The sequence below is a fragment of the Camellia sinensis genome, chromosome 2, assembly GCF_055761805.1.
Source record: "Camellia sinensis isolate YWXY chromosome 2, ASM5576180v1, whole genome shotgun sequence".
In the NCBI taxonomy this organism is placed as follows: domain Eukaryota; kingdom Viridiplantae; phylum Streptophyta; class Magnoliopsida; order Ericales; family Theaceae; genus Camellia; species Camellia sinensis.
In genome coordinates, this window is record NC_138962.1 from 175,920,973 (window position 1) to 175,936,222 (window position 15,250).

At 38.6% G+C, this 15,250-nt stretch overlaps 1 protein-coding gene across 17 annotated transcripts in view; it reads right to left on the bottom strand.

The window, feature by feature from the left end:
- The window catches only part of LOC114264259 (uncharacterized), a 49,359-nt gene that overhangs the window by 17,522 nt on the left and 16,587 nt on the right, over positions 1–15,250 (bottom strand). For 5 of the 17 annotated variants that reach the window (XR_014362089.1, XR_014362093.1, XR_014362095.1 and 2 more), the window contains one exon: positions 7,471–13,271. The exons of 9 other annotated variants lie outside the window; for them this stretch is intronic. Coding sequence is in view for 2 of the 8 variants with exons in the window: in XM_082916222.1 (XP_082772348.1) it covers positions 13,256–13,271 (16 nt within the window). In the remaining 6 variants the exon portion in view is untranslated. 3 more of the 17 variants (XR_014362094.1, XM_082916223.1, XM_082916225.1) reach the window with 1 other exon arrangement.

Sequence of the window (15,250 nt, forward strand, 5' to 3'; positions counted from 1 at the left end):
AGGTTCTTGCTGTTAGATATGTAATCTCGGAGAGTTGTTATCATTCTGTTCGGGTCCCTTTTACAGTGTTGTAGTCATTTGAGTAATTCTTACAAAAAAAATAAAATTTTCTACGAATTTGTGCTAATTGAATTCTGAGATTTGATCTTTCAACAGATAGAATAATTCAATTAGCAAAAATTCGTAAACAAATTCATTTTATTGCAAGAACTACTCAAATGATCACAACACAATAAAAGGGACCCGAATAGAATGACAACAACTCTCCTAGATTACAAATCCAACAGTGAGAACCTCCATAGGAAAATGAACAACAAATATGTTAGGTCCATCAGAGTAAAAAAAAGCTCATTTCAATTGAATAACTCTTTTTCTCACCCGCCCTGGTAAATTGCAATTGTTCAGAACAACAGAAATCATAATATCCGGATTTGAATTAACCACTGTCAATGTGTATCTTTCCCATAACTCTGCCATGTGTGTCACGCTACTCAACAGTCTGGCAGCTCTCTTCGGCACGTTAAAAATGGTTGAAAATGATGAAGATGATGAATTGATCATAGATCATTACTATGATCATCCTGAAGAATGGAATTTATTTATTGTATGTTGACCTCGAATATGGAACCTGTCCATATCCTGATCAACTTGAGTCTGTCGTTTAGCAATTCATATACTGTGGAGTTCAATGGCATTAATTCACAGTCCAAAGCAAACAAGAAGCTCAAAGGAGGAAAAATGTATATTGGGGATAATTGGTTCCGTATTCCCTATACATACAGTTTTCCTTTTCATCTTGGAGGACGTATCCAAATGATCATAGGCTGCAATTTCATACGATCTATGTATGGTGGTGTTAGAATTGAAGGCGACAACGTTACATTCTATAAGAATGTCATTACCATACAAACTCGGCAGTCTGTTAACCTTCATTCTTAATTATGTGCGATCCTATTTTGGTATCAGAGCTAGTTTTAATGGCTATTGTAGCGTAAACACTTATCAGGGTAGGAAAGGCCTCTGTTGTTAAAGATTATTATTCCTTATTTAATATCTGTTTTTCTTAATTTGTTATAATACTTTACCAGGGCAAAGGTAGTCAAATGTTAGCCAAGGCAAAGGTTATATTTATTCCTGGCAGACTGTACTGATCCTTGTGAGTGTTATCATTAAGGCGCTTGTAAGTTTGAGCTGCTGGATTTTAACGAGTTGTTGCATGGCGGTCCTTGCTTGATTTTAACGAGTTGTAGCCACCGTTTTGGTAACTACATCAATGCACCACCAGCACCACCTGCACCACCTGTCCAGTATGATTCAAATGACAAATTTTGAAAAAGCTTTGGCAACAGCTTGAAATTCCTCTGGTATCTCACCACCTTCCGTTAAAACAGGAAAGATAGTGTCCTTGACTGTTTGTGCGGCAAAAGGATTAACCCAATCAGGTTGTGGATAATCAGTTGAAGCTTCAGGATCAGGTTCGTAGTCCATTCTCTAATATTTTGTTCCCATATATTTGTCATAGCATCTTTACTGGTCTGAGTAGGAAAATATTAACTAGTCTGAGTTATCTTGGTCTTAAAATTACCAAAGGGGAACGCTATAGACTATATTTAAAAATCAAGGTCCAAGCAGTTCTTACCAGTTAAATTCTCATTCACCATAGGATTTCACTGGACTTACTCCTCTCTGCCAGATATAGGGCCTATGTCTTTTATTTGAATATTAACTTCAAGAATTATACTGCCTTAGATAATTAAATATAGAAACATGTTACACCCTTTTATAATTTTTAAAACTTTAATAACCTTTGCCTTGGCTAACATTTGACTACCTTTGCCCTGGTAAAGTATTATAACAAATTAAGAAAAACAGATATTAAATAAGGAATAATAATCTTTAACAACAGAGGCCTTTCCTACCCTGATAAGTGTTTACGCTACAATAGCCATTAAAACTAGCTCTGATACTGCTGTAATCTATGATAGAGTCTGTCTTCTGAGTAAAGTTTCCCTTAAAGAATCTCGTAATCTGGTTACTGAAAACCAAGCTTTAAAGTTTTCACTAGAAAAGGTACAATCTAAGGTCACAAAGCTAGAAAAGGAAGTTGTAAATTTAACTTCTTTTCTTTTAGCCCAAAAGCCTTTAACAAAGCAGGAGGTACGAAACCTTGTTGAAGAAATTACTCACCAATCCAAGAAGGCCGAAGACCAAGCTGTTGAATTATTGCGAAAGGTGCAGGAAAAGATTGATTCTGTTGAAGCTGTACTCCAGCAACTCAAACAAGTTGTGCTTGGATGACCAGTAGCAAGGAGAATCTTTTCTATCTCACTGCATTAAAGGCAACAGAAGAAATCAAGGAACCCGCGATCGGATTATCACAATCCACGGGCAAAGCAGCAGGGATTTCAGAAAGCAATCGAGTCTTAATTCGGCAGAACAACACTATAATTGAACTTTGTGTTCGGTTATCCAATCAAGTGTCTCAGCTTGAAGCTCGAATTCGCACTCTTGAAGCCAACAAACAAGCTGAGAAATTAATTTCTCCTGAATTGATTTCAAAACTTGAAAATCTTACTATTGGCCCAAAAGAGAGACCGAAGGAGCCAAAGGGAGTTCTCAAGGTTCACCGAAACCCTTATAAACTCCTGCAAGACGAAATTGAAAAGGCGAAGCTTAAATGATGTCCAGAAGTGCATCATCTAGAACGGTTACTCTTCCAAGAGTAACAGATCGTCCTCAACAAACATCAGCAGCTCCAGGAGCACCCCTCATTGAAGACCAAATATGAGAATATCGACAAGGTCAAAGAGCAAGATTTGTGCGTGAAAGAAAGGCCAAGAAACTACTCCAAAGGTTCCGAGGAAAGCAGCCAACTTCAAATACCTTGGAACAACAAATCGCACCAGAAACACAGCTCCAATTATCCATGGCAGAACGAGCGAACATTGCCCCTGCAGAGGTCCTCTATAGATCTAGACGTGATGATTCTCATCATCGTGTCTACACCCACAGATCTGAAGAAACAATACTCTGCGTAGGAGAAACGCAGATTGAACGTTCATTCATCCAAGAAGAAAGTTTTGAACAACTGCAGCGTAGTCGAATGCAATATATCCATCTTGGCGTTGTCCAAATAAGGTTACAAGTCCTCCATCGAATAGAACAAGGAACCATGGCACTGGTTGTTCTACGAGACACACGATGGTGAGGAGATCAATCCACTTTTGGCTCTATGGAAGTTGATTTAACCAGAGGAATCCAGATGGTCTACATCGTCCCAAATACCATGATGACAATTGCTGATTTCTACAATCATGTTCAATTAGTAATCCAAACCAGAGGCTATGATGAATGGCAAAATGGGGAGGCAAATCTTCTGATCACACGAGGTCTTGTAGGAAGGTTATCTAATACCCCTAATGTAGGCTTTGCCTATGAAGTACAGGGGGTAACAGATTTTCTTACTTCAAAAGGTGTGAAAGCAATTGCCGGTGAGCGAATTTCAACTGAAGGCTTACGAAATTTAAATTGGATCGTTAAGCCACCAGTCAGAAGGGTTATTACTCAACAACCTACCACGGTGCAAACAAGGAATCTACCGGGCGGCAATGTAAGTTACCGTTTTGGTAACTACATCAATGCACCACCAGCACCACCTGTCCAGTATGATTCAAATGACAATGAACTAATGCAAGACTCTGATGAGGAAAGCTCTGTTCAGAATGAACTATCTCATCGACAGGAAACTCTTGCTGTTGGATGGGACGATGATTCCCTTTCTCTACATCCCTGCACTGTCCGGTTTGATAACTATCCTCCATCTGATACTGCTCAGGAGGCCAACACAGATCAGGTCCTTTACCCTTACGGGTATGACCCTAACTACGAACCTGATCCTGAAGCTTCAACTGATTATCCACAACCTGATTGGGTTAATCCTTTTGCCGCACAAACAGTCAAGGACACTATCTTTCCTGTTTTAACGGAAGGTGGTGAGATACCAGAGGAATTTCAAGCTGTTGCCAAAGCTTTTTCAAAATTTGAAAAAGCTACCAAAATCCGTCAAGACACCATGGAAGCCATTGAATTTGCTGCAGCTTACGAAATGATGACGGAGGATTTTGGCAATAATGAAATTCAAGATGATTCTTCTCCTGAATCCTCTCAAGACGTTCAACAGCGAAAGAGGAAACAAAAGAAGAAGAAGCGAGCAATTTGCAAAAATTGCTACCCAGATGAAGAATATAAGGAATTCACCGTGATGTTGTAGAGCATATTTTTCTTCTTTTCCTTCACTTCCCCTTGAGCAATAGTGAAGGTATGTATGTGCCGAAACACTAGGTGAAAAGCTAGTTCTTCATAGATTACTTGCTCTCCCACAATTTTGTAGACTTGCAAAGAAGAGTAATTCAAAATACCCAAGAAGTCTTATGTACTCCATACAATCAATATCAAAGATTAGCTCAGCATCGATAGCCAATTGTGGGAAACTATGACCACCATTGAAGTTTTGTTGAAACATACACCTAGTGTAATAACCCACATTCATGTCTTAGTCATGTTCATGTACATTTGCATGATTTTGTTTTGTTAAGCTTGCATTTGCAGACTTTGACTGGTTTTGCCTAAGTGAGATCCATGCCTTGTTTTGATGCCTTTATGATTTGTCTAAGCGTTGTGTGCTTGCTTTGCTCCTTCCTTGATGTGAAGCCTAGGTCACGCCAAACCTAAGTTATGTTAGCCGATGTTATGCCAAGCCTAGGTTATGCTAAGCCTAGATCATTCCAAGCCGAGGTCATCCTCAGTCTAGAAGTATCTTGGAACCCCTTCGTTTGACCTCCACCTTTGCTTTGACATATGGGCCGAGATGTCATTATCTAGGCTGAGGTGCGAATCACCAAGGCCGAGATGTGTATTATCTGGGCCGAGATGTTACCTTTTGCACCTGAATGATCTTGTCCTGGAGTGGTATGACCTAGACCGAGGTGTGGCACAACTTAGTCAAGAGTTGTCCTTCCTAGCCGAGGTCATTGTCACCATTAGTTGCCGAAGCCTTGTCCTTAGCCATTGTCACCACTTGCCGGAGTGCCATTCTTAGTAGCTTGTTAGATACGTTTTGTCATTGCCTTGTCTTGTCAATCTATCACCTTTTTGAAGAGAACCAACCGGCCATTGCCACGTGTCCGAGCTGAGAGTTAAGTCAGCCGATAGAGAGAGAGAACCCATCATTTTGTTGTATACTTGTTTTGAAGAGGAGAGAGAAGCTCTAGGAGAGGAAGAAGAGTTCTTGAGAGTGAGTGGATTTCTAAGCTTGATTCCTAGAGATCGAACCGTTAGATCCGTGTTCTAAGGTTAGATTCTTAATCTGCTCTTGTCGTTCTTTATGTTTATGTTATTGCATTGCATGATGGAAAATGATTTGTAAGCCATGCATTGCTTTGAAGTTCGGTTTTAGAAAGAGAAAATAGCATTCATGTGTTCTTCAAGAAAAGTCATGTTTTGATCCGAAAGCTCATGCCAAGATCCATGTTTTTGTGTTTGTTTTCACATGATTTTCAAGTATGGGTACCCAGGTCCATGTTTTCGAACTCATGGCATGAAATCTCAGATTTTTGTAACAAGTTACGATCTTGCATTCATCTTTCTCATGATCATGTTCATCATGTTCTTCATGTTCTTCAAAGGGAAACCCAGGTTTTCCCGACTTTGCTTTTGAATGAGGCCATCTGGACCACACCTCGGCAAGGAGGTGTAGGACCTCGGCAAAGACCTGGTTGGTACCCAGCATGTCTTCCTGACATGTAAAACAGTGTTTTGACTTCTAGCATGTTTTCCCGAGATTATTTACATGCATGTGAGACTTGTTTTGAGAACCATGTGTTTGTAGGACTTGGACCTTTGCCTTGATCCCGACGTCCCAAGAACTAGTGTGAGTGGTATTTTTAATAAAGTTATGTTCTTATGGTTTTGATAAAGCTTTGCCTTGTTTTGATAAAAGTATTTGTTAAGCATGAATAATATTCCTATTTTATGTATCAAGTATAAGCTTTGTTTTGAATGGCAAGTTATCAAGTAAGCTTTGTTTTGATGACCTTCTCGGATAGTCCCTTGTACTGGAGGATTCTAAACTTTCACAGTACCAAGTACAAAGTCCCTCGTGCTGGAGGACTCTAAACTTTCGCAGCACTAAGTATAAAAGGATACGGTCCTTTCTTGGAAAGACCATAGTGTTAAAGCGGGCTACGGGCCTAAGTAACACGAGCTCCATAGTGTTAAAGCGGGCTACGGGCCTAAGTAACACGAGCTCCATAGTGTTAAAGCGGGCTACGGGCCTAAGTAACACGTCTTGTAAGTAAGTAAGTTTTGAAGGACCAAGGTTATGCCGAGGTTATGTTATAAGATTTGACACATGTTAAGTATGTAAGTTTTACAAGATCAAGTTTGATGAACAAGATTTATCTCATGATTTGTGCAAGCTATGATAAGTATGGTTTTGACAAAGATATATTATGTATTGTTTTGAAAGACCTCGGAAATCATTCATTTAACCCCTTTATTACTTGTATCATTCATTGAGTATCCAAGCTCACCCTCCCTATGTATATATGTAGGTAACAAGCAAGAAGTCGGCTTTGAGGATGTCGACAATCTGAAGATTATGTATTCTTGATTTGTATTTCATGTGTTATATTTATGTCGGCTTGAGAAGCCTTTTGCCAAGATGTAATATGTACTTTTGTATTCAAGTTGTAAAGCTATGTAAAGATGTATGTCATTTCATTGGACTTATGCACTGCTCTTATGGACCACTTGTATTTTGATTTATCGCTTCCGCATTTGTGAGCCCCGTATATTATATTCTGATTGAGTAAGTTTTTGAAAGTTGGCCTTCGGTAATTACGGATTACTGGCCATCACGGCACCAAACTACTAGGGGCGGTTTGGGGTCGTGACACCTAGTGTCTCGGCTAAATTATCTATCATTTTCGACCGTTTTTAACAAGCTGAGAAGAGCTGCCAGACTGCGGAGGACCGTGACACACGTGGTAGACTTAAGGGAAACATACACATTGATAGTGGTTAATTCAAATATGGATATTTTGATTTCTGTTGTTCTGAAGCATTTGCAATTCACCAGAGCGGGTGAGAAAAAGAGTTATTCGATTGAAATGAGCCTTTTTTACTCTAATGGACCTAACAGATTAGATGTTAATGTTCCTGTAGAGATTCTTGTTGTTGGATATGTAATCCGAGAGAGTTGTTATCATTCTGTTCGGGTCCCTTTTACAGTGTTGTGGTCATTTGAGTAATTCTTGCAATAAAATGAAATTTTCTACGAATTTCTGCTAATTGAATTCTGAGATTTGATCTTTTAACAGATAGAATAATTCAATTAGCAGAAATTCGTAAAAAATTTCATTTTATTCAAGAACTACTCAAATGACGACAACACTGTAAAAGGGACCCGAACAAAATGACAACAACTCTCCTAGATTACAAATCCAACTGCAAGAACCTCCATCGGAACATGAACATCAAATATGTTAGGTACATCAGAGTAAAAAAAAACTCACTTCAATCGAATAACTCTTTTTCTCACCCGCTCTGTTAAATTGCAATTGCTTCGAAACAAAAGAAATCATAATATCCAGATTTGAATTAACCATTGTCAATGTGTATGTTTTCCTTAACTCTGCCATGTGAGTCACGATTATCCACAGTCTGGCAGCTCACCTTAGCAGGTTAAAAATAGTCGAAAATGATGGATAATTGAGCCGAGACACTAGGTGAAAAGCTGGTTCTTTATAGATTACTTGCCCTCCCACAATTTTATAGAGTTGCGAAACAAAGTAATTCAAAGTACACAAGAAGTTTATGTACTTCATACCATCAATATCAAAGATTAGCCCAGGATCTGTAGCCAATTGTGGAGATATATGACCAACACCAAAGTCCAGATAAGTTCCTAGTAGTTTAAAATTGCTGCTGGATATCGGATGATTATTGTGGTTGAGGGACGTTGGATACAATTTAGTCTCAGGCACCTCATTGTTGTGCGCTGATGTTGCTAGCTTCGCAGCGCTTATGCGCAATATTCATACAGATTGGTCACCTACAGCAATTAGATTTGCAATGACGACAACGTCAATGTCACTAGACCACAATAACCGTCCGATGCACAGCAGTAATTTTCAACAGCTAGGAACTCAGCTGGAATTCAGTACAGGTCATATTTCCCCACAATTGGCTACAGATCATGGGTTAATCTTTGATATTGATGGTATGGAGTACATAGACTTCTTGCGTACTTTGAATTACTCTGCTTCGCAACTCTACAAAATTGTGGGAGAGCAAGTAATCTGAAAAGAACCAGCTTTTCACCTAGCGTCTCTGCTAAATTATCCATCATTTTCGACCGTTTTTAACAAGCTGAGTAGAGCTACCAGACTGTGGAGAACCGTGACACACGTGGCAGAGTTAAGGGAAACATACACATTGACAGGGGTTAATTCATATATGGATATTATGATTTATGTTGTTCCGAAGCAATTGCAATTTACCAGGGCGGGTGAGATAAAGAGTTATTCGTTTGAAATCAGGTTTTTTTACTCTAATGGACCTAACAGATTAGATGCTCATGTTTTTATAGAGGTTCTTACTGTTGGATATATAATCTGGGAGAGTTGTCATCATTTTGTTTGAGTAATTCTTGCAATAAAATGAAATTTTCAACGAATTTTAGCAAATTGAATCTGAGATTTCATCTTTCAACAGATAGAATAATTCAATTAGCAGAAATTTGTAAAAAAAATTCATTTTCTTGGAAAAACTACAAAATTGACCACAACACTGTAAAAGAGACCCGAACAGAATGACAACAACTCTCATAGATTACAAATCTAATAGTAAGAACCACCTTAGGAACATGAACATCAAATATGTTAGGTCCATCAGAGTAAAAAAAGGTTCATTTCAATCGTATAACACTTCTCCTTACCCGCCCTGGTAAATTGCAATTGCTTCGGAGCAACAGAAATCATAATATCCAGATTTGAATTAACCACTGTCAATGTTTATGTTTCCCTTAACTCTGCCATGTGTGTCACAGTTCTCCACAGTCTGGCAGCTCTTCTCAGTATGTTAAAAACAGTCGAAACTGCTGGATAATTGAGTCGAGACACAAGTTGAAGAAGTGGTTCTTCACAGATCAGAGATTACTTTCTCTCCCACAATTTTATAGAGTTGCGAAGTACAGTAATTCGAAATACACAAGAAGTCCATGAACTCCATATCATTAATATCAAAGATTTGCCCTGGATCTGTAGCCAACTGTGGAGAAATACCAAAGTCCAACTAAGTTCTTAGCTGTTGAAAATTGCTGCTAGATATCAGACGGTTATTATGGTCGAGTGACGTTGAACAAAATTTCGTCTCAGGCACCTCAGTGTCATGCGCTGATGTTGCTGGCTTCGCAACACTTATGCGCAACATTCATACAGATTTGTCACCGGCATCAATTAGATTTGCAATGACGCCAACGTCAACGTCATTGGACCACAATGACCGTCCGATATACAACAACAATTTTCAATAGCTAGGAACTCAGCTAGACTTCGGTGCTGGTCAAACTTCCCCACAATTGGCTATAGATTGTGGGCTAATCTTTGATATTGATGGTGTGGAGTATATAAAACTTCTTGTGTACTTTGATGAATTACTCTACGTTAAAACTCTACAAAATTGTGAAAGAGTAAGTAATCTGAGAAAAACCAACTTTACACTTAGTGTCTTGGCTCAATTATCCATCATTTTCGACCGTTTTTAACAAGCTGAGGAGAGCTGCTTGACTGTAGAGCTGCTTGACTGTAGAGGACCGTGACAACCGTGGCAGAGTTGAGGGAAACATACACATTGATAACGGTTAATTCAAATACGGATTTTATGATTTTTGTTGTCCGAAGCAATTGCAATTTACCAGGACGGGTGACAAAAAAATTTATTCGATTGAAATGAGCTTTTTTTACTCTAATGGACCTACCAGATTAGATGTTCATGTTCCTATGGAGGTTCTTGCTGTTGGATTTGTAATCTAGGAGAGTTGTTGTCATTCTGTTCGGGTCCCTTTTACATTGTTGTGGTCATTTGAGTAGTTCTTGCATGAACATGAACATCATAGTAAAATAAAGCTCATTTCAATCGAATAACTCTTTTTCTCACCGGTCTTGGTAAATTGCAATTACTTCAGAACAACAGAAATCATAATATCCTGATTTAAATTAACCACTGTCAATGTGTATGTTTCCCTTAACCCTGCCATGTGTGTCACGGTTCTCCACAGTCTGGCAGCCTTCCTCAGCATGTTAAAAACGATCGAAAATGATGGATAATTGAGCAGAGACACTAGGTGAAAAGCTAGTTATTCACAGATTACTTGCCCTCCCTCAATTTTATAGAGTTGCGAAGCAGAGTAATTCAAACTACACAAGAAGTCTATATATTCCAAAGCATCAATATCAAAGATTAGCCCAGGATCTGTAGCCAATTGTGGGGAAATAAGACCAGCACCAAAGTCTCGCTAAGTTCCTAGCACTTGAAAATTGCTGCTGGATATCGGACGGTTATTGTGGTCGAGTGACGTTGAATATAATTTTGTCTCAGGTACCTCAGTGCTGTGCGCTGATGTTGCAGGCTTCGCAGCGCTTATGCGCAACATTCATACATATTAGTCACCGGCAGCAATTAGATTTGCAATGATGACAACGTCAACGCCAACATCAACGTCACTCGACCACAATGACCGTCTGATATATAACAGCAATTTTCAACAGCTAAGAACTTAGTTGGACTTCGGTGTTGGTTATATTTCCCCACAATTGACTACAGATCCTGGGTTAATCTTTGATATTGATGTTATGGAGTACATAAGACTTCTTATGTACTTTGAATTGCTCTGCTTCGCAACTCTACAAAATTGTGGTAGAGCAAGTAATCAACAAAGAACCGGCTTTTCACCTAGTGTCTCGACTCAATTATCCATCATTTTCGACCGTTTTTAACAAGTTGAGAAGAGCTGCCAGACTGTGGAGGACCGTGACACACGTGGCAGAGTTAAAGGAAACATACACATTGATAGTGGTTAATCCAAATATGAATATTATGATTTCTGTTGTTTTGAAGCATTTGTAGTTCACCAGAGCGGGTGAGAAAAAGAGTTATTCGATTAAAATGAGTTTTATTTACTCTAATGGACCTAACAGATTCCTATGGAGGTTCTAGTTGTTGGATATGTAATTCGAGAGAGTTGTTATCATTCTGTTCGGGTCCCTGTTACAGTGTTGTGGTCATTTGAGTAATTCTTGCAATAAAATGAAATTTTCTACGAATTTTTGCTAATTGAATTTTGAGATTTGATCTTTTAACAGATAGAATAATTCAATTCGCAGAAATTCGTAAAAAATTTCATTTTATTGTAAGAACTACTCAAACGACCACAACACTGTAAAAGGGACCTGTACGGAATGACAACAACTCTCCTAGATTACAAATCCAACAGCAAGAACCTCTTGCGGAAAATGAACATCAAATATGTTAGATCTATCAGAGTAAAAAAATACTCATTTCAATCGAATAACTCTTTTTCTCACCCGCTCTGGTAAATTGCAATTGCTTCGGAACAACAGAAATCATAATATCCATATTTGAATTAACCACTATGAATGTGTATGTTTCCCTTAACTTTGCCAGGTGTGTCACGGTTATCCACAGTCTGGCAGCTCACCTCAACATGTTAAAAACAGTAAAAAATAATGGATAATTGAGCCGAGAAACTAGGTGAAAGGCTGGTTCTTCACAGATTACTTGCTCTCCCACAATTTATAGAGTTGCGAAGTAGAGTAATTCAAAGCACACAAGAAGTCTATGCACTTCATACCATCATTATCAAAGATTAGCCCAGGATCTATAGCCAATTTTGGGGATATATGACCAGCACCAAAGTCCAGATAAGTTCCTAGTTGTTGAAAATTGCTGCTGGATATCAAACGATTATTGTGGTCGAGGGACGTTGGATACAATTTCATATCAGGCACCTCAGTGTTGTGCGCTGATGTTGCTGGCTTCGCAGTGCTGATGCGCAATATTCATACAAATTGGTCACCTGTAGCAATTAGATTTGCAATGACGACAACGTCACTTGACCACAATAACCATCCGATATACAGCAGTAATTTTCAACAGCTAGGAACTCAGCTGGACTTCGGTGCAGGTCATATTTCCCCACAATTGGCTACAGATCATGGGCTAATCTTTGATATTGATGGTATGGAGTACATAGACTTCTTGTGTACTTTGAATTACTCTGCTTCGCAGCTCGACAAAATTGTGGGAGGGCAAGTAATCTGAAAATAACCAACTTTTCATACAGTGTCTCAGCTCAATTATCTATCATTTTCGACCGTTTTTAACAAGCTGAGGAGAACTGCTAGACCGTGGAGAACCGTGACACACATGGCAGAGTTAAGGGAAACATACACATTGACAGTGGTTAATTCAAATATGGATATCATGATTTCTGTTGTTCTGAACCAATTTCAATTTACCAAGGCGGGTGAGAAAAAGAGTTATTCGAATGAAATGAGTTTTTTTCACTCTAATGGACCTAATATATTAGATGTTCTTGTTCTTATGGAGGTTCTTGATGTTGAATATGTAATCTGGGAGAGTTGTTATCATTCTGTTCGGGTCCTTTTTACAGTGTTGTGGTCATTTGAGTAATTCTTACGATAAAATGAAATTTTCTACGAATTTTTGCTAATTGAATTCTGAGATTTGATCTTTAAACAGATAGGAATTCGTAAAAAATTACATTTTATTGAGGGAACTTCGTAAAAGAGAACAATGACCGTTTGATATACAGCAACAATTTTCAACAGCTGGGAACTCAGCTGGACTTCGGTGCTGGGCTAATCTTTGATATTGACGGTATGGAGTACAGAAGATTTCTTGTGCACTTTGAATTACACTGCTTCGCAACTCTACAAAATTGTGGGAGAGTGTAATCTGTGAAGAACCAGCTTTTCACCTAGTGTCTCGGCTCAATTATCCATAATTTTCGACAGTTTTTAACAAGCTGAGGATAGCTGCCAGACCGTGGAGGACCATGACCCACGTGACAGAGTTAAGGGAAACATACACATTGACAGTGGTTACTTCAAAACTGAGCCTCGCATCTTGCACTGAGTTCCCCACCAAAACATCACAGCAGACCATACCTTCCAGATCAATGGACAAAACAACACATGGTTTGCTATTTCAAAATCAGATTGACAGACAATACAAAGAGTAGAAGCATTTCCATTTAGTACACCAATTATTTGCAAAAACACAGCAGTTTTGACCTTTTGTTTCCATGCCGACCAACCAAAAAATTGAACTTTAGGAGGAGAAGCATTGCTCCACACCACATGTAAACAGACTCACAGCAGGTGTAAACAGAGGAAATATTAAACTGACCTGAATAAGATGCTTTCCACCTTGGGCATGAAGATTAATAATAAGTCTTACAACCTCCTCACCCTCCCACGCAAATAAAGCTCTTCTAAAGTCAAATTCCCTTCATCCGAGTTCCCTTGTTTTTGTCATAAAACATCAAAGCTATCTTTGGGACATAAGTTCCCAAACCATTTATCAACCTAGACCATTACTCTATTGCCATCACCACCCACAATCTGATAAGTATCGAAAAAGAAAGAACATAGATTAGTTCTTTGATCAGCAACAGAAATGATGTCATTTCATATCCTTGAATTTACACCAAGTAGAGGGGACCATCTACCACCCTCAAACTCATACTTGCTGCACAACACCCTTTTCCACAATGAATTGTCTTCATAGCCAAATCTCCACCACACCACTAGATTAACAAGCAAGCACATCTCCTTATTTATATCTATTTCCTTAGGGGAAGAAACCTTATAAACCTATTGGAAAAGCAATAATTCAGTCAAGTACTCCAATCTCAACACATTTATAGAGTGTTTTCTCAATTGCAGCCAAACATATAAACAAATTAGATAATCACTTTATAGGGTACATATGTCCTCAGTTTTGCTCGGAGAATGCAACAGCAAGTCTCATTTTTTAACACAAAACAGTAGTTGGGGAGCGTAGGGCCCAGATGATTTTCTTCAAGGGGGCCCAATACAATTGTCCCCAAAATTCTAAAGCTAGACCTTTTAGCCCCTGGGGAAGCTATCATGGCTTCGTGGCTGAGGGGACCATCTACCACCCTCAAACTCGTACTTGCTGCACAACACCCTTTTCCACAATGAATTGTCTTCATAGCCAAATCTCCACCACACCACTAGATTAACAAGCAAGCATATCTCTAACATCTCCTTATTTATATCTATTTCCTTTGGGGAAGAAGCCTTATAACCTATTGGATAGATCTGGAGTTGAAGTCAACAAGCCTTATAAGCCTTATGTCCAGCAATGAAGTCAACAATCTCCATTTTATTTTTATTTTTATTTTTATTTTTTTAAAAATTGACATGCAAGAAGAGATCTGGAGTTGAAGCTGATTTAAGTATAGAAACGAATCTGTTGGTTCAGGGATTGAATATCTGTGCATTATGACTTTATCTTCATTGATTTTGAACTTTGTGACATAACTTATGTGTGAGAAAATATAAATTATTCTATGATTTTTTTTTTTTTTTTTTGCACGTTTTAGAATTAATTCATCTTTTTTAAGGAGCTCAAACATTTTTCTTTATACCTTTTTTTTTTTAATTTTTTAATTTTAAATATGGAGATGCACCAAGCAAAAGGATTGATGTTTGTTGTTTGCCCTTTTTTTCTCATTTCTTTTTTCTTATGACGACATACCTTCAGATTCTATCAAGGGTAAAATCTTAATCTGCAATGCGAACGACATTGTTGCTAATGCCATTGCCTGCCCAAGGCGTCGGATATATCCAATTGAATGTGAAGGGAGACGAGTGAGTATTCCTCTTATCTACCAACGGTTTCAATAAGTTATGTGCATTCTGTTGATTTTTTGTTATATATCAGTAGCTCGGAGAATGTAACAGCAAGCCTCATTTTTTAACCCAAAATAGTAGTTGGAGCATAGGGCCCTGATGATTTCCGGATTTTCTTTAAGGGGACCCAACACAATTGTCCCCGAAATTCTAAAGCCAGACCTTTTAGCCTCGAGGATCATGGCTTCGTGGGCAAATGGCGTGCC